The sequence below is a fragment of the Trachypithecus francoisi genome, unplaced genomic scaffold, assembly GCF_009764315.1.
Source record: "Trachypithecus francoisi isolate TF-2019V2 unplaced genomic scaffold, Tfra_2.0 Lachesis_group10, whole genome shotgun sequence".
Taxonomy (NCBI): Eukaryota; Metazoa; Chordata; class Mammalia; order Primates; family Cercopithecidae; genus Trachypithecus; species Trachypithecus francoisi.
Genome location: NW_022681455.1, coordinates 40,490,825 through 40,514,945, shown reverse-complemented (window position 1 = coordinate 40,514,945; position 24,121 = coordinate 40,490,825). Strand labels below are relative to the sequence as shown.

General features: G+C 48.4%; 1 protein-coding gene across 1 annotated transcript in view; it reads left to right on the top strand.

Annotated features, from left to right (window-relative positions):
- The first annotated feature begins 390 nt into the window (after nt 1–390).
- The window catches only part of LRFN2 (leucine rich repeat and fibronectin type III domain containing 2), a 41,844-nt gene continuing 18,113 nt past the window's right edge, over nt 391–24,121 (top strand). Inside the window, exon 1 of the mRNA XM_033217063.1 lies at nt 391–1,812. Within this exon, the coding sequence (XP_033072954.1) occupies nt 413–1,812 (1,400 nt within the window). The 5' untranslated portion in view covers nt 391–412. The remainder of the gene's footprint in view (nt 1,813–24,121) is intronic.

Here is a 24,121-nt window from a genome sequence, read left to right as displayed (position 1 = left end):
TCCATCCATCCATCCATTCAACAGATAGTTATTGAGCAGCTACTGTGTTCCAGGCATTGAGCTAGGTAATTGGGATATAGCAGTTAGTAAAACAGGCAAAAGTACCTGCCTTCTTTAGAGCTGACCGTGTAGGACTGATACAGGGAACAATAAGTAAACATCATAAATAAGTAAACTAAATAGTGTGTTAGAAGGTGATAGAAGCTAAGGAAAAGAGAAACGGTGAAACTGCATTAGAGGGATTCGTGGAAGAGATTAGGTCTTGCCTGAGCACGTGCCATTCTCTGCCACTCCCTAAGCAGTGAGAGTTAATGTGAGGGAGGAAGCTCTGGGTGAGTGCATTAGGAATTTGCCTCCTGACCCTAATCTTGTGTTTCTCCTTTCCAGGCACCGTGGCCTGAGTGACCAGACCATGGAGACCCTGCTTGGTGGCCTGCTGGCGTTTGGCATGGCGTTTGCTGTGGTCGACGCCTGCCCCAAGTACTGTGTCTGCCAGAACCTGTCTGAGTCACTGGGTACCCTGTGCCCCTCCAAGGGGCTGCTCTTTGTACCCCCTGATATTGACCGGCGGACAGTGGAGCTGCGTCTGGGCGGCAACTTCATCATCCACATCAGCCGCCAGGACTTTGCCAACATGACGGGGCTGGTGGACCTGACCCTGTCCAGGAACACCATCAGCCACATCCAGCCCTTTTCCTTTCTGGACCTCGAGAGCCTCCGCTCCCTGCATCTCGATAGCAATCGGCTGCCAAGCCTTGGGGAGGACACCCTCCGGGGCCTGGTCAACCTGCAACACCTTATTGTGAACAACAACCAGCTGGGTGGCATTGCAGATGAGGCTTTTGAGGACTTCCTGCTGACACTGGAGGACCTGGACCTCTCCTACAACAACCTCCATGGCCTGCCGTGGGACTCCGTGCGGCGCATGGTCAACCTCCACCAGCTGAGCCTGGACCACAACCTGCTGGACCACATTGCTGAGGGCACCTTTGCAGACCTGCAGAAATTGGCCCGCCTGGATCTCACCTCCAACCGGCTGCAGAAGCTGCCCCCTGATCCCATCTTTGCCCGCTCCCAGGCTTCGGCTTTGACAGCCACGCCCTTTGCCCCACCCTTGTCCTTTAGTTTTGGGGGTAACCCACTTCACTGCAATTGTGAGCTTCTCTGGCTGCGGAGGCTCGAGCGAGATGACGACCTGGAAACCTGTGGCTCCCCGGGGGGCCTCAAGGGTCGCTACTTCTGGCATGTGCGTGAGGAGGAGTTTGTGTGCGAGCCGCCTCTCATCACCCAGCACACACACAAGCTGCTGGTTCTGGAGGGCCAGGCAGCCACACTCAAGTGCAAAGCCATCGGGGACCCCAGCCCCCTTATCCACTGGGTAGCCCCCGATGACCGCCTGGTAGGGAACTCCTCAAGGACCGCTGTCTATGACAATGGCACCCTGGACATCTTCATCACCACATCTCAGGACAGTGGTGCCTTCACCTGCATTGCTGCCAATGCCGCCGGAGAGGCCACAGCCACGGTGGAGGTCTCCATCGTCCAGCTGCCACACCTCAGCAACAGCACCAGCCGCACTGCACCCCCCAAGTCCCGCCTCTCAGACATCACTGGTTCCAGCAAGACCAGCCGGGGAGGTGGAGGCAGTGGGGGCGGAGAGCCTCCCAAAAGCCCCCCAGAACGGGCTGTGCTTGTGTCTGAAGTGACCACCACCTCAGCTCTGGTCAAGTGGTCTGTCAGCAAGTCAGCACCCCGGGTGAAGATGTACCAGCTGCAGTACAACTGCTCTGACGATGAGGTACTGATTTACAGGTGAGCGAGCAGCTGTGGCAAAGGCAGGGAGGGTGTCTGGCTGGGGAAGAAGGAGGGCATGGGGAGGCTTTGGGGCTACTCCCATCTATACCCCTCTTCCCCAAAGGTGTCTGTGGGGATTCTGGGGTAAACTGTGCCATTTGTGCAGGTAAGAGGAAATAGAAAGAACATCAACTACAAGGCTAAGAAGAAAAGAAACCCACATGGTTAGCCTGAGAGATATGTGTAGAGAAAGACCACACCTCCCGGCTGGGTGGCTATGGTCAGTGGTCATGTGGCTATGAGCTTCTGAATGTTCTGTTCTGAGCCCAGATGGAGGATATACAAGGACAATGAATAGACCTCTTGACTGAAAGTTTTGACTCCCTCAAGGAGGAATGCATTTGACCTTCACCTGGACTCATATACAGTCATGGTTAAGGCTCTGAGGTCAGAAAGGGTGGGATTCAAATGATGGCTTTTCCACTTGCTGGTCATTTCATTCTCCTGGCCTACCTCAGTTTTCTCATCTGTAAAATAGGGATAATTAATACCTGACTTAGTTTGGACACTCACTAAATGCACTTATTCAGTTTTGGTAACTGAATCAAACTGGCTTTAAAAAAAAAAGAGAGAGAAAGGGAGCGGGAGTGTGTTGACTCATGTCATTAATAAGTCAGGAACCTGGTTCAGGTTCAGCTGGATCAAAGGTCCCCACAAACCTGTATTCTCAGTTTCTTACCTCCCCGAAGTTCTATTTTTCTCTGGGTTGGCTTCACCATCAGGCAGTCTCTTTCCTCTGGGAGACTTCTGCTGGGTCCTCTAAGCAGCCCTAGAATGGACTTAGAGCCCTAGAGGGAGAAGAGCTTCGCATTCCCAATTGAGCGCTGATTGAGTCAGACCACATCACGTGAGCCCCCTGGGTCTTACAGGTAGCGTCAGCCCTCTCTCCTGTGCTGAACCTCCTGGACCTTAGTCTCTTCATCTAGAAGTGCAGACAATGATATTGACCTTGGAAAGTTCTTTGAAAATCAAGGGGTCTTTCCTAGGTCTGGTAGAAAAGGAGGTTAAGTGTGGAAAGCTGCAATAGAATCACACAAGTCATTCAGAGGTAAGAAGGTCACAGAGAGACAGAAGCCAGGGGCCGAAATGCTGACCACAGATGAGTTCCCTTATATGAAACATGAAGGACATGGCCTAGAACCTTATCGCTCAAGGAATATATGGTCTCCTTTGAAATTCTGTGTGTTTTATTTTATGCATGTAAAATGATTATTTGGAGATGGGATCCCATGAGTTTCATCAGACAGCCAAAGGGCCCATGGTGCAAGAGAGATCAAGAATACTTGATCCATCCTGGAGGTCTCCTCCAGCTCTGACTGTCTGAGTTGATGAGTCTCTGGATGGGAAGCTTTGTGGGAGAAGAGTACATGGGGAAGAATAGAGTCAATGTGATTGAGGCTGGGTGTGTCATGGAAACTGTAGTGGAGCTGGGGAACTCCCGTTACCTGGCAGCTACTGGTCTTGTCTGGACAGCAGTGTTGCGTCTCAGGATGGAGAGAAAGCAGTATTGGAACTTACCCAAATGCATATATGAACATATATAGGAATATATAGATAGGGGCATATAGTCAAACTTAAATATGCATATATGTATTTTTCTCATTATAAAAGTCATAGTCTTTATTGAAAATTTGGAAAGTAGGGAAAATTGATGAAGAAGGAAATAAAAATTACCTATAATCCCACCATCCAAAGTTAATAAGAGAAATTTGGAAGGTGTCTGAGTTCATTCAAATGGCATTTATAATCAATCTAGTGTATATTCTGTATCTTAATTCTTCCCACTCAACATTACAGCTTGCTTAGTTCCCATGGTATTAAAATATTTTTTATTTGGCTGTATTATAATTTATTTAACTAACCTTCTATTATTGGACAATCAGGTGGTTTCTCATTTTTCATTATTAAAAGTAATACAGTGAGAGATATTTTTGCACATAAATATATTTGTGCAAATTCAGTGATTTCTTTAGCATATTTTTCTAGGAGTTGAATTACTGGTTTATGGGTAAATTATAATCTTTATACATTACATATAAATATTTACCCTTTCACCAGTGGAAGCACTCATTTTGATCACACTTTTGCCAATATTGAATATGTAATTACTTTCATCTTTGCCAGTTTGAGAGGTGAAAAATGGCACTTGCTTTAATTTGCATTTCTTTGCTAACTTGTGAGGTTGACCTTTTGAAAATAAATATATTTCTTTACTTGTGAATTTATTGTATGGTCATGACTTTGACAAAAAAAAAAAATGTAAAGGCAAAAAGCTACCAGCTCTGCAGTTTGCACAGGGAAATGCAGTTTGTGAGGGGGAAAGAAGATGTTGGCTTCCACAAGGCAACATGCTAGCATTGCCAAAATGGCGCAGCTCACCGGGGGTCTCAAAGATACCCTGGGAGGAGGAGGGGAAGGCTTGGGGTAGGCTCCTGTAATCACTCAAGGTGGGAACTCAAATTGCTTTTATTTGGTGATTGAGAACCTGGAGACACTAACTTTCTAAATATAATGTAAATTAAATGGAAGCATCAGAAACCTTGGAATAAAAAATGCAGCTAGCAATAGTGACTTCTCAGGGCTGGTTACACAGACAAGAGGAGATACAGCATGGAAATCCTCCAAATAGTGGGGGCATATAGTAGTAAACACTCAAGGATTATTATTATCAGTATTAGTAGTAGTACTCATAGTACTACTAGCAGTAGTAGTAGCAGTGAGAATAATAGTAGTATAAAATAAGACTAGCATCACATCCAGCATCCTGGGGAAGAAAGTGGAAGAGGAAGGTTAGATATGCAATTCAATCTTCTCTTTAAGAAGACAAATTTCAGGCCGGGCACGGTGGCTCAAGCCTGTAATCCCAGAACTTTGGGAGGCCGAGACGGGCGGATCACGAGGTCAGGAGATCGAGACCATCCTGGCTAACACGGTGAAACCCCATCTCTACTAAAAACTACAAAAAACTAGCCGGGCGAGGTGGCAGCGCCTGTAGTCCCAGCTACCCAGGAGGCTGAGGCAGGAGAATAGCGTGAACCCGGGAGGCGGAGCTTGCAGTGAGCTGAGATCCGGCCACAGCACTCCAGCCTGGGTGACAGAATGAGACTCTGTCTCAAAAAAAAAAAAAAAAAAAGAAGACAAATTTCCAAAATTTTTGAGGAAAATGTAAGCTCAAGTCTGTAGCCAGATAATAGTAAAAGCAATCACTGGCCAACATTACTGCCAGGCTACTATGTGTTTGATGCTTAGCTTTTACAGGTGGTATCTCATTTAATCCTTCTGGATATATGAAGAAGCATAAAAGACCAAGAGAATTAAAAAATAAAATTCGTTCAAGAACACACAGCAGAAGGAGACAGGGCTGTGATTTGAACTCCGGCCTCTGGCTTCAGCACCCAGACTCAACCCCTGTGGTCATGCTGCCCACTGTCCTAACAGGGATTACGGCTTGAGAGAAATAGGAGACTCTAATACAGAATCTGGATTTTTAGAAAATAAATTGTCCTCATTAGAAAGAGTGGACATCAGCGGGCACAGGGCTCTCTGCCCTGCTCATTTTAACCGGAAGGCATACAAAAGAAGGGAGGAAAGGTCTACATCTGAAGATGACTATTGAAGAGGAGCACATGCTGTACGGAGAAAGCTAAATGCAGCCAAAGAGGACTTTTTAGTCCATGTTTATGTCCAAGAAGAAAAAATGCTGGTTGGGAAAGAAGTTACAATGAGAATAGATAAGAGGCAAAGAGTTGCAACTTGCAACTTGCCTCCATCTTCCCCAGCAAGGAGAAAAGCAGCAGCAGCAACAGCAGCAATAATAGTACACACCTGCATTGATGGATTATTTGTGGTGGTCACTCTTCTAAGGGTTCTATATGCACTAACTCATTTAGTTCTCACAAACCCTTAGGAGGTTAAAAACTATTATTTCACTTTACGTAGAAGAAACTTGCTCAAGGTGTTAAACAGGGGGTAAGTAGCAGAGATGGAATCTGAATATAGGCAGCCTGTATATTTGCCCAAAGCCTCAACCTAACAAGACCAATACTATGGAGAGGGATGCCAAAGCCCAACAGGCCTGCATAACAGTGCCGTCCATGAGTTCTGGTCACCAGGCCCTGATAGGTCACATGTAGGTGAGTAAGGACTAAAGGAGCAAGTAGATGAGGTTCTCAAGCCCATGGTGGTGATTCTGAGATAGCATGGACAGAGAGATGCCTGAGACAGGAAAGGGGTGAATATTCTGATTTTCAGGGAATCAACTCTCTAATGCTTAGGGTGTTAGGCTAGACATGGAGTCCCTATACAATTCTGGAAAGACTTTCTCAATAGGTAGCTGTGAGCGCTTGGAAAAGAATGCTAACCTAACATGGGTTCACTAAGGGCAAATCTTGCCAAGTCATTGAACCATGTCTTCAGGAGATGCTGTGGACCAGTAGTTCTCAACCTTTTTATCTGCCCCCTTGTCGTTCATGAGGGCAGTGCTTCTCAGAGATATCCCCGCTTGCATAGTGATTCTCGGCTGGACCAGCATCTCTGGAGTGACAGGTACACTTGGAAAATGTCCTAGGAGTTTCTGCTGGCTGTGAGTCACTACCATAAACAGAGCACATCACAATCGTACAGGACGTTTGGTGAACTCTCATGCTGTCTTGGGGACAAAATGGAGAAATGTAAACTGATGAAGTGAAGTTGTAACTGGTCAGATAACCAGATTGATTAATAAATTGATGCGAATATGCCAGAAAGCCTTTGGTTTCTGCCTCAACATCTGTCCCATTTCTGTACTGCCAGTGTATTTTCTAATTGAGATTGATAACTACACAGAAAATAGGCTTGGCCAATTGGCATGTTGACAAAACTATCAATCAATCAATCATCTATCTTCATTTTGGTTCAAGGAATCAATTGCAGTTGCACAAGTTCAAGGTGAGGAAAATCTGGCTCAACTGAAATTCTGTGTGCCTAGGCTCAGAGTTGTAGTTGATCTTGAGGATGTTATGGCCACAATGTGATGTAACCGGTGAGAGACTCCTGTCATTTTTAGTTGCGTTAATGGAAGTATAGTGGTCAGATCATGAGAGGTTATGGTTCTGCTGAGTCATTGTAGCTGGTCAGAGCAGAGCTTTAATATGTTTAATTCTGGATGGTACAGTCTTGGGAGTCATGTTTATAAGCTGCAATGTATCCAGAAGAGGGCTGATGAGAATGAGGTTCTGGAAGCTCACGTGAAATGGGAGAAGTTCACCTTGGAGATGAGAAGACTTAGAAAAGAAGTCATGGCTCCTTTAACTTATTCGAAGAATTTGTGGGTGGAAAAGAGGAAAAGACACACACACACACACACACATGCGTGCATGGAAGTAGGCATTGGCCCGTTACAAAAACAAAATTCCAACAGCAACAGCCTTACACATGTCTCTCATTGCTCTCCATCTGGCTCCGAAATGATGTGGCTTTGTATCTATCTTCCTCGCTAGCATGTGATATTCATGCATGCTCATCTTCATGTCCTCAGCCCTTAGTAAGTCCTGGTCCAAAATAGCTATTGAGTCAACATTTGGTGAACTGGACAGACTGGAAATCAAAGCTCAAAGCTGCCCAACAGCAGATTAAAGTAAAAGCTGCCACAAAGTAGTGAGCTGCCCGTACCAAAAGGGTTCAATAGAACCTGGCTGACTCCATTCCAGGGGTACTAAGCAGGCAGCCTGACTTTCAGGCAGGAGTGAAAACATTTAACTTAAATGATCCCAGCTCTCATAGTGTGTGGATCTACTCAAGACTTTCAAAATCCCATGATCAAGATAATATGGCTTCCACTGTTGCTAAATCCACCTGCTTTTACTAGTTGGGGGCACTGTGCCAGCTCGCCTCCTGGGGTTAGGGTACCATGTCTCACAGGCATTTAAGCTCCAGGGCCTGAGGTCAGAGACAAAAATCTTGGCAGAGGCCCAGAGAACCCAACTAGACCTGGACGTAGGCCATTGACAGGTCACCAGAGAACCACCTCAAGGTTTCATAGAAACCCCTGAGCTGTGAGCGATGTCTGAAAACATCAGGGTCTAGTCTACATACCAGGAAGGAGGAGCAGAGGCACAGATCACCCCAAATCATGGATAACTCAGACCAGATTTGAATTAGGCTACATAAAATAGTGCCTTGCTCTTTTTTCAGCTAATAAGCTCCCTCATTATTTAACGATCCTGGCTGTACTCCCAAGCTGCTTGCCCTTCCTGAGTACACGCAGCTGAGCCCTGCAGGCAGGCGCTGTGACACACTGGAGACAGACAGTCCGCAAGCGGGGCCTGGCCTGTTTCCTGTGTGACTGGGGAGGGCTGACTGTCATGTCCCTCAATGCCAGGGCCCACCCTGTCAGGAAGGGGCTGGCACTAATGGTGTCAGCAACAAAGGGGAGAGGAGTCAATGAGGGGTAGGGAAAGTTTGGGAGAGGGAGGTCAGAAAGGCAGCCTCCCCTGCCACCCTGGAGGCAGCAACAGCCCACCCCAGCTTGGCTTCATCCCTGGGGTGACATGGAAAGTTAAATGTCCTGCATGTCATTATCAGCCCAAGTGACATTCACAAACACTTGTCTCTAAGAGTTGTCAAGAACATCTGTCACCAGGCGTGATGTTGGAATGGTCCCCAGGAGGGCAAGGGGAAGAGCAGGCGTGCTCCTGAGGCAGTCAGCCGGGATGCAGCTGTGCCTTGTGCTGCTCGTTATGCTGCCCCCATCCTCGTGTAGAAAAGTGAGTGGTTGTGAGGAGAGAGACCCTGAAGATGGGGAGATGACAGCCACCCCAGCCCCCGTCCGACCCTATCTGCAGGCTCCCTTTCCCATGCTATGTCTTCCGTGATTGTTAGACACACGTCCTGTTCTGGGAGACCGGACCACCCTACTGAGTTTTGCAGGGCTGGGGCAGGGGGCTGCGTCTTTTACTGCTGCTCTGTCTTCCATCTGGAGAAAGGACAAGAGGGCAGATTCAGCAAGTTTTCACCTCATCAGGATCTTACCACTCCACATCTCAGTGGAGCTCTGCCCTACCCCATGAAAAGACAGCCATCTCTACTGTGGGTTGGAGAAAAATTTACTCGTGAAATCAACATCTCAGGATCTGGGGCCATGGGGAGAAGCTGGTGGGAACAGGTGTTCTTAAAGGGAGACGCTGTTAGAGACAGGTGTTCTCTAAAGGGAGTGGGGCATGCCAGGGACAGGACCTGTGAGAGAAGATTCTTTGACTCAGCTGTTTCCCCAGAGGGTCTGGACTCTTCTGGAAGGGTGGGTTGAGTACTGACAGGCAGAGGAAGAGAATGGTATAGAGGAGGAAATAGGGGTGGACAGGGAGGAAAGGTAACTCCTTGGTCAGAACCCAAATCAAAATCAACCTGCCTTGGATTTTGTATTTTCTAATTTTTTTTTCACATTGTTGAAACATGACATCTACAAGAGAGGATGCAAAAGACAATAATGTTAAACCCATTTTATAGATAGTAAAACTAGTCTCAAACAGATTGAGTAGATTTTACAAAGTTATCCAAAGCAAAGACTAAGAAATGTAGTCTTCTACATCCAGCCCTTTCCACTGTGCTATGTACCTGCTGTGGGGCACTTCTCGCTAAGGCCCCAAAGAGTCCTTATTAAGGCTGGAGACATGGGTTGGGGACACCAGCTGTAATTTCTCTTTCTGGGAAGTATGGAGTAGCTTTCTGGAAGTCCACAGGGATTTTCTGTCAGCTTTAGTCGAGACTCAGTCTCATACTTCTAAGTTCCAGCAATGTTGGGGAAACAGGGGTGCCAGTAAGAAGCTTGGTTCCACTCTACCACCTGGGATCGGCCAGGTAATCAATGGGCAAGATGAAGATTTCTGGGTTGCATGTCACCAGGTAAGCCACTGTGAAGTGACGGAGTTGCTAGAGGCATCACAAAAAAAAATGACTCTGGAGTCAGAAGTCCAGGGTGGTGGTTAGGATGAACAGAAAACTCAACTAGTATGATTTAAACTCATAAGGTTTTATAATATCTCACGTAAAAGAAGACCAGTGGAAGAGAATTTAGGATTGGTTTTCTGGGTAGCATGGTCATCAGGAGCCCAGGTCCTTCTGTCTTTCTGTCCTACCATCCTCAGCACACAATTTCTGTCCTTAAGGTCACTTAATAGTACAAAATGGTTGCTGGAGCACCAATGATCCCATCTCCCTTTTATGCAATAGGAAAGATGGAAACAAGAAGGGCAAGAGAGCAAAGTGGGGAGTTTCTCAGAATCCCCATCCAGTAACTTCTCCTTGCATTTCACTGGGCACACATTTTTGCAAAGCAATCTAGGAAATGTAGGGTTATTTTTTCCAAGTTAGGCACAATGCACCCTCAGTAATGTAGAGAAGATAGGAAGGCAGGTAGCACATCTACACAACTCCATCATTTACTAGTCCTGGGACCATGGGAAAATCACTTTACTGCTCTCCATCTTTATTTTCTCATCTGTAAAATGAGAACAGAGATTCCTTTCTGCATATTTCATAGGATTGTGGTGAGGACTGAATGAACTCATGTATTTGAAAGAGCATTCTTCATAGTCAGCAGTGGCGTACTGGTTACCTGAATGTACTTATGATTACTAGGAGCCTGCCCACTTTTTCTTCTTGGACCTCTCTTCTAGTCCCTGTTCCCCAGCCTGCCTCCTGTGTCTCCATTTTTCAAAACCAACAGAGCTGTAAACTTGGAAAATGATCTGATGAGGTTTTAAGGGATCAAATTATAAGGTATAACCCCTTTCAGAAATATTTTCACTTCAATTGGGAGCTCTGAAAGACCCAAAGGAGTGAATCCCTGATGGTGGAGTTTTAAAACCCACAGTAGATTTGTGCATGGGGAGATGTTTTTCACGGCACCTTAAAAGAGCGTCTCAAGTCATATTACTATCCCCACATCCTGCCCCTCTTGCTGTCCTCAAGAAGGTGACACCACTGGGATTCAAAAAGCTTCAGAGCATCTGTTTAGAGGTAACTAATTTCTCCACGCTATTCCCTTCTCAATCTCCAAAAGCTGTGGCTGGAGAGAGCTCCAAAGATAAAAAGTAATTAGCAAGAGTAAAGAGATTACAGCATGTATCCGGTCTCCGTCTCTTCTGAAATGAAGCTTTTTCCCCTCCAGTAAGAGATAACAAGAGAACCAGTCCAATTAATTTTATGTATGTTTGGTTATTTGGAGATGGGAGTGGGGATATCATTTATACTATACCAGGAAAACACCAAAAAGGGCTTACAGAGGGATGGGGTTAGGCCTGGAGGAGTGCCTGGGACTTGGGGACGATGCTGTGATGGTGGCCATCAAAATGACACCAAACACTTATCTCACAACTGAACTTTTCCAGGCATGTTCGTGTTCACAGAATCCAGCTCCACTCAGCCTCATTAACAGCCCAGGTCCGACCAGGAGTGGGGAAGGTGTGGAACTCGGGCATTCTGACCATGAGCCCAGGACTTCCTACCTACCCATGTTTCCCAACCCTGACTGTGTTTTGGAACCCCTTGAGGAGTGGCATCCCCCTATCAAAAAAGGGATTCTGAGTCAGTTTGTGTTGGTGCCTGGATATTCACGCTTTTAAGGCTCTCCCAGTGATTCTGACATGCATTCAGCATCATGCCCAGTGAAATCAGGGGTTTGGACAGCACTGGTAGACAGAGTTTCTGTAAATCCACAGCTAGGGAATTGGTCTCTAAACTGCTAGTGAGGGAAGAAGCCAGAAGGCCTGGGTTCAATCCCAGCTCTACCATGCATCTACTCATCTCTTTGAGATTTGCTTCATCTAACATTGGAATAAAAAATCTTTTCTCTATGGGGTTATCTCCAAAGAGATAACATATGTGGAAACACTTTGGAAACAAAAATACCATGTGCATTTCAGTTGCTGGAGCCATTTTTTTTTAACCCCTCAGCTGAGTCTGAGTAATTACCATAAGAAAGATGGAATTAGGGGCTCCAGACATGGGCTCTTGGGATCTCCCTTCTCTTTACTTGTCTGAACCTCAGGCTTCTCACCTTCTAAATGGGGATAATGATAACTCACCAGGTTGTTGTAAAATTGGAAAGAGATGACACAGCATGAAAGAACATCTTCATAAAATGTGAAGTGCTTCTAGTAGCAGAAATCTGACTTTTCCAAATTTGGGGGTTATTTCCATCATTCTGAAAACCAAAAATAAAATTCTAAGGCCCCCCAACCAATTGAATGAACCCCTCCACTCAGCCAAGAGCATTCCAAAGTTAACCTGAACTTTTGTGAGTTCACAATTCTGTCAAAGCATTCCAAAAACTTGGCCATGATGGGAATGGGAAGCCACACGTGCCTCATTATACCCTCCTCTCTTTCCGAATTACTGACAGAACAGACTCTTCAAGTCCGATAAGAAACATTTACAATCTATTTTCTCTGAATCCTGCTACCTGGAGGCTTCATCTGCATGATAAAACCTTGGTCTCCACAACCCTTTATTGTTACCCAGACACTCCTTTCTGTTGATAATGACTCAGCCAATTGCCAATCAGAACATCTTTAAATCTACCTATTACCTCGAAGTGACCCACCTCTTGTCTTTCCAGTTTGAACCAATGTACATCTTGCATATACTGATTGATGTGTTATGTCTCCCTCAAATGTATAAAAGCAAGCTGCACCCAGACTACCTTGGGCACGTGTTGTCAGGACCTCCTGAGGCTGCGTCATGGGCACGTCCTTAACCTTGGCAAAATAAACTTTCTAAATGGATTGAGACCTGTCAGATACTTTTGTGAGTTCACAATTCTGTCAAAGCATTCCAGAAGGAGGTAGTTCAGAGCTGGTATGGGAGCTCCATGGAGTCAGGGACTGAGGCAAGTCAATTGCATTATTCTTAATGTGTGGCTCACTGCTCCTGCTCTTGCTCACATTCTCTACCTGGAGATTTTCTCTGGTGTGGCCTATCCATAGGGGAGTTGCCAACCCTGGGATCAGCCCTCAGCCTTTAACAGAGTTTGGAGGATTAATACCCCAGCTTCCTTACCCTCGGAGAAAGGTGGATACATGGTCTATGCTCGCTCCCAGGGGCTCCCAGTAGGGGTGGGCCCCAATTGCCCACAGTGGTAACTTGCTTAGCAAAATGCCCCGTGTTGACTTCCTTCCACACTTCCTTACCACAGATTCCTGAGCCCACCTCCCAGATAAACTACTCATACTCAAATCCTCGTCTCAGGGTCTGCATCTGGGAAACCCAAACTAAGACAGGCACCAACCCCTTTAAAGAATCCCATCCAGTGGCTTTTACTGCTACCTTATTGTATTTCTCCCAATGCACATTGGAGGCTGAGGAGGGCAATTGTCTGTTCGTGCACGTTGCTCCCCACTAGATAAAATCAGCGTTCTGCCGGGCAGTTAGAAGTGGGGAGTGGACATTGGGGAGGCGTACGACGGCCACAGAGCTGCATGGGCGGAAGCATTGCTGCTGTGAGCGTTTCTTGGCACCTGCCCACACAGTCCCAGCAACCAGTAGCCAGTTTGTGGCTGAGGCCAGCCTCGGGGGGAAGCTGATGGGGCTGCTTTCCTGCCTCTCTGTGAGTGTTCTTTTCTCATCTCTGGAGACACAGAGCAAAGCAAAGAGGGAAGCTTACCTCTTGCCAATTAGGCCTATGGTCTGGCATGAATGTGTGTGATGGGAATAGGCACCCTGTGGGTGACAGAAGGGATCACGACAAGAAGTCAAATTAATGTCCATCATCTTCAAGGTCTCAGAGGTGGGGGATGGGTGTGGGAAGAATGGCACAAAACCACAGGATGTGATGGGCCACCCCGGGGTGAACACAGGGCCATGCAGCCATGCACTGTGGATGAATGAGCTTGTTCACTGTTTACAAAGGAGAGCTATTTCCAGCAGGGGTGGGCTCCAAAGGTGTGCTCCGCTGTGCTCTGTGGCTGTGGGGCTGGGGCTGTGGTTGAGAGTGCTGATCCAGACATGTGGATGAACTCCACTTGCATCGTAAAAGAGGTGAGCAGCAGGAAATGAAGCATGGAAGAGATCTGTTAAACAGCAAACCTTTGCACTAGGTCATTAGTCAGTGATGGTATTAAGTAAAGGAGCTTCTCAGTTTAGCAATGAGCCCCCAAAAAGGTTAAAACATAAATGAATTGCTTCGTGAAATTAGTCCACTTGAGCTTTTCCATGAGCTAACTGCCTGGCTTGAGAGGAGCATATTCTGGGGGGCTATGAGGGCCGGTAGAGTGGAGTGTAAGCTGTGTCCTGGGATTAAGGTGGGATTTGGAAGGAAGGAGGCTGCACGGAGTCGGGGGCGGTGGTAGCTATTTTAGGTGAAACCAATGAAGACAGAGACAGAAGCAGGAATGATCAGGCCCAGTCAAAGGCATGTGAGGGCCCCTGGTGTATTTGTCAGCTGCTGCCACAACCATGTTGCATAACAAAGAACCTCAAACTCTAGATGGCTTACAACCAAGAATATTGAATTTCCTTAGTCATAGCTCTGCAGGCTGGCTGGAGTTGAACTGGTCTGGTCCGGGCTGGGCTGGGCACGACTGCACTTGGCTTCAGGCTCCAGTTCTGATTCCCATCTTCGTTGGGTATCTCATCCTGGAGCCCCAGGAGAGGGATAGTGGTTCTCCAAGTATGTTCTTCTCATGGTAATAGCAGAAATGCAGGAAGGCAAGCCTAACTGCAGAAACGAATGTCAAGCTTCTGTTGGTATCACACCTGCAAAATCCCGCTACCCACAGCAAGTTACATGGCCAAGCCCAAAGGCAAGGTGCGGGGAATGAACTGCGCTCAGCATCAAGCCATGAAAGGCTGTGGAGATCTTCCTTTATTACAGGCTGGTAAAGAAACAGGACCAATAATTTGTGACACTTGACTTTCCTGGCAGAAAGCCCCCCTAGTGGGCAGTGGTTCTCAAACCTGAGCATGCATGAGAATCACCTGGCAGGCTTGTGAACACACAAGTACAAGACCCTGTCCCCTGAGTTTGTAATTCAGTAGGTACCGAGTGCAGCCTGAGAATCTGCATTTCTAATACATTCTCTCTGGGATGCTAATGCTGCTGGTCTGGGGAAATTACTTTGAGAATCACTGGTCTAGGAAAAGGATAGAAATGCAGAGGTTGGAAGAGGGCAGAGTATGGATGGCCTTGAATGTCACACACAGTAGCTATGTTTCTGAGTCCTTACTGCACTCCAGGTACTGTTTTAAAGCTGTTCTGCATGTTCTCTTATTTGGACTCATGCTAACCCTATGAGGTGTCATCCATGATTGCCACTTGACAGATAAGGACTCTGAGCCATAAGGAGGTGGCATGACTTGCAAGGCCTCACAGCTTGGAGGCGGTGGAGCTTGAGCTTGGAGCCAGTGCTGTCCTGACTTTGGGCTTCTTCCTGTTGCTGGTGAGAAGCCAGGGTCTAGTTCTGAGGGGAGGAATGACCTGGGGTGAGGAAAACTCTGTATTTGGAACCAGATATTCATTTATTCAGTCAATAAATATTTATTGTCTGGTTAAGACCTCAGGATTGGGAAAAGACAGGCACAGCACTTGCCTAGGAAAGTGATAGGAAGGCAGAGGTTGGAAGAGGGAAGACTATGGGTGGCCTTGAATATCAAGGAGCTTACATTCTTATTGGGGAGAGAGATGAAAAGTTCAAAAATATACATGAGGAAGAAAAATAAGCAGTGAAACGAGACCGAGCCCAGAGGGCTATGGTTTTACATGGGTGGTCAGGAATTGCCTCTGTAAGGAGTGATGTTGGAGTAGAGACCTGAATGGAGTGAAAGAGTCAGGCAGGGGAAACAGCACATACAGAGGCCCTGGGGAGGGACGCATTTATCCTGCTGGAGAAGTGGCAAGGACTCCAGTGCCTCTGGTGGAAGAGTGGCAGTGATTGAGTGAGAGGACTGGACAGGGCTGGATTACCTAGGCCCTTGCTGGCCATGATGAGGCCTTGGATTTTATCCTGAACGAGATGGAAACCTCTGGGGCTGAGGCTGGGGGGATTTGAAAGCAGGAGACTGGTGTGGTGTGATTAAGAAAGAAGATTCTGCTGCTGGCTTGAGAATATACCACAGTAGGCAGGGAGAGCATCAGGGAGACCAGTTACGGGATGGTTGCAGGGTTTTAGGTGTGTTTTGAGACCCTCTTCCTCCTGAATGTTCACATCCATAAAATGGGAGAAGGACCCCTTCTTTCTCTCCCACTTGGGGCAGGAGGAGATTAGGGTGTGGGCCTGTGAGTGAGCAGGAAGTACTTAGGTAGGGAACAAAGCAGCGTTTTGTCATGATTTTTCTGGCAGAATCCTTGGGCCTATGTCTGCTCAGCCCGGGAACCTCACTGAGGCCCAACTCAGCCATGAGTGGAGAGGAGTTTTGGATCTCCCTCTGTAGAGCAGAGCATCCCACGCCATCACTGACCCAGCTCCTCCGTCAGCATCCCCCAGCCCCTCCACCCCACAACCTTGTACTCTGATAGGGAGTAATTATTTATATTCTTGTTTAATTAGCTCATTAGGTGCGTGCCGTGGCATTTCTGACAATAAATCACCTACTCTAGTGGCTCATAAGTGCATTTTCAGCTGGTGCCTGGCCCTGGCAATGAAGGTGGCAGTTGTCATATATGAATGTGGCCCTTGGTGAGGGGCTCAGTGACCTGTGCTCTGACTCCCAAGGTGTGCGTTGACAGGTGGGGAGGCTGCCGAGGCACTGAGCTTGGAGACAGGATCTTGGAAGCTGAGATGGTGGCAGAAGCGGCAGCCGGCACTGAACACCAGAAAGATATTTTTACCACCCGTCAAAATGCCACCGCGTGTGAGCCAGTGCCAAGGGCTGCTTCCCAAGGCTGCTTTGCTCTCCTCCCTCAAGCTTTGATTGTTGCTAGGAAAAAGGTCTGAGTGGAACAGGGAGGCTTTGAAGATTCCTGGGTTGGCTTGGCTGGTGCTCAGCAGTCGCCTCCCTCAGGGGCAGGGGGCTGGAAGGAAGCTTCTGTCCTGCAGAAAAAGGGAGTGGGTGGGGGGCTGCTTCTCCCAGGCCAGGAAAGCAGGAGCACCCAGGTTTAGACCCAAGACCTATTCTTCCCCACCCTGCCTAGAACAGGCCTAAGAACAGAACCCTGTTTAAAAATGCTTCCTTCACAGTTCAGAGGGCCGGGAATTCCACCATTAAAGATGGGTTTCTTTGCACGTTTAAGGGCAGAAACCTGGGAGATGGTGAAGTGGGTTTTTTCCTGGGACTGCAAACTGTGGATGCTGACCTGAGGGAGGGCACAGTGGATGCCCTAGCAGGAGAAGGAGGAAGGGGGTCAGGAAGGGTCATGAGGTGACCTCAAAGCCCAGTTCCCCTGTGTGGACCTATTGTCAAGGGCTTGGGAGAGTCGGGGAGAGGAAAGGCACAGCCAAAGTCCTTGGGACCAGTCCAGCGGCTTCTTTATTGCAAGTCTCTTGAACTTGGTTCTTCTATCTTTAAAACGGGCCTTGTTCTTGCTACTCTCAGACCAAAAGAAGTCCAGAGTAAGAAAAGGTCAGTTCAAGCTCAACCAAGCCAACCCTCCCCTTTCTGTGAATCCTTGTGGTGCCCACCACTCCTCCCACCTGTCACCCCTCATTCCCACCCGTCACCCCTCATTCCCACCACCCACTTGGGATGTTGGCTGGCTTCATGCAGGAATAACTTCCAGAGACAAGAAAGCCCCCACCACTGTTGGGTGCCACTGGCTAAAATGTTATACCTCATTGGCTATGCGTGGTGGCTCATGCCCATAAATGCAGCACTTTGGGAGGCTGAGGCGGGTGCATCACTTGAAGTCAGGAGTTTGAGACCAGCCTGGCCAACATGGTGAAACCCCATCTCTACTAAAAATACAAAAATTAGTTGGGCGTGCTGGCACATGCCTGTAATCCCAGCTACTGGGGAGGCCGAGGCAGGAAAATTGCTTGAACCCGGGAGGTGGAGGTTGCAGTGAGCCGAGATCATGCCACTGCACTCCAGCCTGGGTGAAGAAGCGAGACTCCGTCTCAAAACAAACAAACAAATAAACAAAAGTTATACTTCGTTGCAGGTCCTCAAATCTATCTCCCTCTACCTAAAACCTTTAAATTCTGCCTTCATCTTTATCAGGCATAAAACTAGTTCTTTTTCTGTAATATGTCCATTTAATTTTTGAACATAATTCTCATAGTTCACCCAATACTATTTGTTCAGATTCAACACCCTCCCTCCCTGCCTTCCTCCATCCTTGCCTTTACCTTTAATCATTCAAGAGGTGTTTAAGTTTACAACTCGTCTGGGCCACACATGGGAAGGGTAGCTATGAACAAGGCATTTCTTCCCTCCTGCAACTCACATCTCCCAGGGAGACAAACGTTAAACAACTATGCTGGGAGGTGTTCACTGATTCAGTAGCTACAGCTGTGATAAATGCTGTGCAAGTATATGCTAGAGCAGGTCCTGGGGAACTGACCTAGCCTGGGGAAGCCAGGGAAGGCTTCCTGGAAGAGGTGACCCAGAAGGTCAAGTAGGAACTCAGGCCGGGCATGGTGGCTCATGCCTGTAATCCCAGCACTTTGGGAGGTCGAGGTGGGTGGATCACCTGAGGTCAGGAGTTCAAGACCAGCCTGGCCAACATGGTAAAACCCCGTCTCTACTAAAAATACAAAAATTAGCTGGGCATGGTAGCACGTGCCTGTAATTCCAGCTACTCAAGAGGCTGAGGAAAATCACGTGAACCCGGGAGGTGGAGGTTGCAGTGAGCCGAGATTACGCCATCTCACTCCAGCCTAGGCGACAAAGCAAGACTGTTTCAAAGAAAAAAACAAAAATAAGTAAGAGCTCAATTAGTGAAGAGGCACAGGAGGCATTGTGGGGAAAGACTGGCATGTTTGTCTGTCTCTGGAGCAGGAAGTTGCCTGGGGTGGGTCTCCGGTCCCTTGCCTCAGATGTGTGCAGGGTTTGTGATGTCTCCCTGCAGGTGTGGGGTCCAGCAGTGGGCAGTACACTGAATGTGGCCTGTCTGGGCCAAAGTGGGCTGAAGAAGCTCCTCCGAAGCTGAGGGTGACCCCCATTTGAAGGCAGCCTCAGCCTTCCCTAGCCTCTGACGGTGCCAACTCCCATACAGAGTACCCCAACAAAGCCACCCCCTCACATTGTCCAGAACCATCTTGCTGCCTCCTCCCTAGGCTGTTCCCAAAAGAGAGTGGTTCAGGGCCGTGTTCAGCTGTGTGGTCATGTGGGGGTTTATAACTGAAGTGATCCTTTGGGTGTCACAATGACCCCACCTAGGGGGCAAGCTTCTCACTCAAGCCTTTTTATTGATTTTCAGTCTTCAATAGAACATTAACAAATTTTGCGTGTCCCATTTTATATGTTTTTATGTTTCAAGTCATTTCATTTCTTTGATTGGAAATAAATGGGTTATAAATCACAAAGCCAATGGATGGAATTAGGTCAAAAGTGCTAAGTGAATGCAGGTGGTTTCTCCTCCAATAAAGATAAGGAGAATAAGAGCCAACCTTTCGGAGAAATTATTCCATGCCAGGTACTGTTCTATGTGGTTTCTGTTTATTAGCTCATTTAATTATTTCAACATCCTGACAAAAAAGGTGCAGGTGTTATCTTGATTTTACGGGGCGGGGGGAACTGAGGCATGGCCTGGGGAAGAAGCCTGCCTGAAGTGTCCCAGCTGGAATGTGAAGCCAAGTAGACTGGCTCCAGTTGAGGCCTCAATAGTGCGCAGCCAGCTTCTGAGTGCCCATGGTGTGTGCCCCCCTGCACCGGGCACCTTCATAGCCCCCCGGGAGGCAGGGTTATGATTCTTTCCCAGATTAGGAATCACAGGGAGAAGAGAGGGTATGTAAACTGCCCGAGGCCTCCCAGCTAGGAGGTGACAGGGCCAGATTCAAACCCAGGCCTGTTGTGCTCCAAAGAGCTCCTGACTGTTCTTCTTCCTCCCAGGACATGAGTTAGGATTGAGGGGGTGAGATGAGAGTCTTGAAGTCACAGGTAATGTCTTCAAAATAGAGTCCAATGAGCCCATTTCCTTCACCCCTGTCCCCTCCCCGGTCGCCCAATCTACTAATAACCCCAAAACCGTCAGCCCGCTGGCACTGAGAACTACCCTGAGGAAACGGGGTAGACGGAATCAGATCCACCCATCCCACCCACCTGCACATAAGGAGGAACACGAGGAAACAGGTGGGCACTTCGGGAGGGGTGGGCTCTCAGCTAGACAAGTGGGAGAACTTCCGGCAGTGCTGGTGATGTCTGACAAAGTCATGGCTGCTTTGAAGGCAGAGGGGAGCCTCGGCTGCTTCAAGGGCCTGGAGGATTCCATCTGAGGCAGGCATGTTGATGCATGCCTTCCACCCCTTCTCCATGCTGGGAAGATGATGGCCATGTCCTGGGGTGTTCTAATTTATAACTTGCCACTTGAACCATGGCTGCTCTGCCTCCCACTGCTGCGTCTTCCCAGACTGAAAGGAAACCGGGTCGTGGTTCAGCCCTAGAGACAGCATAGGCTTGGGGAAGAGCGAGATTTATGGCTCAGCGTCTGCCCTACATGAGCCATCATTCTCCCAGAGCTACTGCAGCCACTGCCTCCCCGGCCCAGCCAGGCCCAGGCCCAGTGCTGAGTGGCAGGCAGGCGTGTGTAGCTGGAGGACAACACTGTGAATCTTGGACAGTCACGGGATTCCCTGGCTTGGGGACATACAGCAGAGGGAACAGCAGATAGATCACAACTGGGCTGTTGAAGATCACAACTGGGCTGTTGACCTTGAGTCTTAAGCAAAGTGGAGAATAAGAGGTCATATTTATCCCATCAGAGCCACGGGAGCCATGAAATATCAGACTATGAATAAAGGCAGCGGTAAATCACTCACCACTCTTGCAAATATGGCTGATCTGTCTTCCAGTCCCATCACCCACTGGGTGGCATGGGGTCAGTGTGCACAGCGATGGAGAAAAAGAAGAGATAGGGCTCTAGAGACCACAGACGGTGCACTCTGGAATACGGCAGTGCTGGGAATCATTGACCAGATTCTTAGATTCCTAGGATGTAAGATCTCCCTCACCTCAAAGGTCACCTGCTCAATGAAGTGATGCCTGACCACCCACTTAAAGCTGAGCCATCCCACCCTAACCTCAACACTTTCTTTTTCTCCCTTACCTGCTTGTTCTTCTTTCCTTAGCACAGTCCACTTTCTAACATACTAAATCAGTTACCAATTGTGTTTACTGTTTGCTCTGTCCCCACAGAGAATGTCAACTCCACAAGGCAGGGACTCGAATCAGTGGGGGTCACTGCTGTCCCCACAGACACCTAGAGCAGTGCCTGTCACATAAGCTCCACAAACATTCTTGGATGAATGAATGAGTCTGGAAATTACCTAAGAAATGGCTTAATTCCAATGCCTCACAGTGTCAGGGAAAAGCAGAGACCCAGAGAAGGGATAGGACTTGACCCCAGTCTCATAGCCTGTTAGGGGTTGCAAAGCTGGGAGAAGACACTGGGCTGGAGACTGTCAGGCCAGAGCTCCAGGTCCTGCATGGTCTGCGCGGCTCTCACACCCCTCAGAGGATGTACTTGTCAGTCACGCTCTGTTAACTACCTGTAGGACCCCAGAGCCGTGCAGCCCCAGGCTAGGCAGGGGTGGGGCCTCGCTTGCTTTTTCCCTTGATTTAAAAAATCAAAAATCTTATACATTTCCTGATAAATAATTTCTTAACTCAAAGGGATCCCCAAAATATGAGTTCCTTGACTGGGGGAGGTCAGAACATTTTTGTTCCTGAGAATTTGTAAGGTGTTGAGTGGGAGTGGGGTGGGAAGCATTTATCAGGACCTCTCCCTGGGATACCTGCTGCTGTGTCAGATCCTTCCATGGATCATTCATGCAGGTTTCACTTCCAGGCTGCAGTGGGGCATGATAACAAGGGCTCACAGCTACTGAACTGTGTGCCAAGGCTGCTGTCAGTGCTTTTAGATATCCGACCATTGAGCCTGTCCAGCAGCCCTATGACCTGGATGGCTTCTGTCTCCTCCCCATGGTACATGCAAATGAGAGACCTGAAGCAGCTATGCCAGCAAAGAAACGCTCCTGTTCCAGGTGTTCAGGACACATCAGTCAACAAAACAGCTGGCAATCCTGGTCCTTATGAGAGGAAAACGGGCAGCAGGCACCACAAATGAGTCAATGATATGGGTGCTGGGAGGCAGTGAGTGCCACACAAAAAAGAAACCTCAGGCAAGACATGGCAGGGTGCTGGGGGTGGTGGGTAAGTTGTAATATTAGCTAGGGTGTCCAGGGCAGGCCTCACTGAGAAGGTGGGATTTGAGCAAAGACTTAAAGGGAAGCCAGACTGAGGTCTGTGGGAAGGGCCTTCCAGGCAGAAGTAAGAGCCAGGGCAAAGTCTCTGTGACTGGAGTGTTTCTGAGGAGCAATGAAGAGGCCAGGGTGGCTGAAGCAGAGAGAGTGCAGGGCAGGTTGGGTGAGCTGGGACAGAGAGGCAGTGGGGCCAGATCCCATGGGGCCATGTGGCCCTTGTGAGGACACTGATTCAAGTGCTCACCCCACCTGTGCATGTTCACAGGTGCTCACAGCTTCAGGTCAATCCTTTTCCCTGCCACATGCTCAGGGCTGCTTCCACGCTGGCCAGTGGACTCACAGTCACTCACATACGTACCTACACGCACAGACTGGCCAATGGCCACTCACTCCCACAGCCCCCCTACTCCTGCTGTGCCCGTCTGAGCTTCACCCTCCACCGCACCTGTATGTGCCCCAGCAGAGCAGGGACAACTCCTCATCAGCCTCACTCCCATCTGCCACCCAGTGTGGCCTCTCCCCAGCTGGAGCAGGAGAGGGAGGAGACTGAGCCAATTCCTGGGGCTTCAGACCCATGCACCCTAATAAACAGTGCTGGAGAGACTCCCAGAAAATTACAGATAAGTCTGTGATTTACTCACACGTGATTTATTTACATGATTACTTCCACACTAAGAAGATGACAGGCCCATATGGCCACCCTCCAGGGACCCTGGCATGCAATTAGTGGCTCTGTTCTGTGTTCATTGTCCCCACAGGCACTGGCTGCTCCCAGACTTGGGGCAGGACAGAGGAAGGAGGATAATTACGCTGCTGCTTTTAGTAATTCCCAGGCAAAATCAGGATGGTGCACCTCTGGGCGAGGCCAGCCCCACCTTAAAGCTCCTGCTAATGAATACATCCCATAGGAAGGCTCCTCTGCCATCTGGCAGAGACCTCAACCCCTAAAACTACCTGTGCCCTCAGGTGGCTCATCTTCTGCCACCAGGAGAGGTTCTGCTGCGAGGTGGGTGGAATGGATGGTGTTAGTCTATAAAAGAGATGATAGAAAGATAAATAGAAGATAGACAATAATAAAGTATGTAAGCATTCACTATATACATAAATGATTTATTGAGTATATATTGTATACTCAATTTGCTTGGCATACGTTACTGCTGATCCTCATATAACTCTGCAAATTGGGTTCTCAAACTGCTTTTACAAATAAGAAGACATAAGCTATGGAAAGTTAAGTAAGGGAGTAAAGATACAGTCAATAAATTGTGGAGATGGGATTTGAGCCCAGAGCCCAGGTCACTTTGATGCTAACTCTTGTGTGCTTTCGGGGTCAGGGACCTGCTGCAGCCCCTACTCCCACAGCCCCAGTATCCCATCCCCTTCCTCCCGCCTCCCCCTCACTCCCATCACCCCTCTTCGAGTGATGTTCTTATGAAATTCTAGAATGTTAAAAGCACAGAGAAGGAAAGTGAATTGCCCAAGGCTGAACAAGTCATGACAGAGTGGGAGTTACAGCCTCGTCCTCCAGCCTGGACATGAGAATGGCTGGTGGGTGGGGATGGCTCTGCTCCCCCACCCTCCCTCCTGCTGACTCCAGGATCGAGAGTGCGCAAGGACCTTCCACTTGGCTGGACAGAGTGGGGCTTCCTTGCTGCCCACCTGAGAACTCCCTCTAGAAGTTGTCACTCTCCCCACCCTTAATTAACTCCTTCCTGACCAGACTGCTTGTTAGAGACAGAGGTATCCAGGGAGCATGAGCAGAAACACAGCCCAGAGAAGTGCTGAGTGAGCTCCTCCTGACTGCTGGGTGGGAAGGGCAGCTCTCCGTGGGATGAGGCAGTGGGCAGGATGATGCAACAACTCAGCAGCTGGATGCCCAGCAAGCCCTCACCAGGGAGCCTGCCTCCAGGCATGCAGCTTGGAGCGGTCCCCAAGGA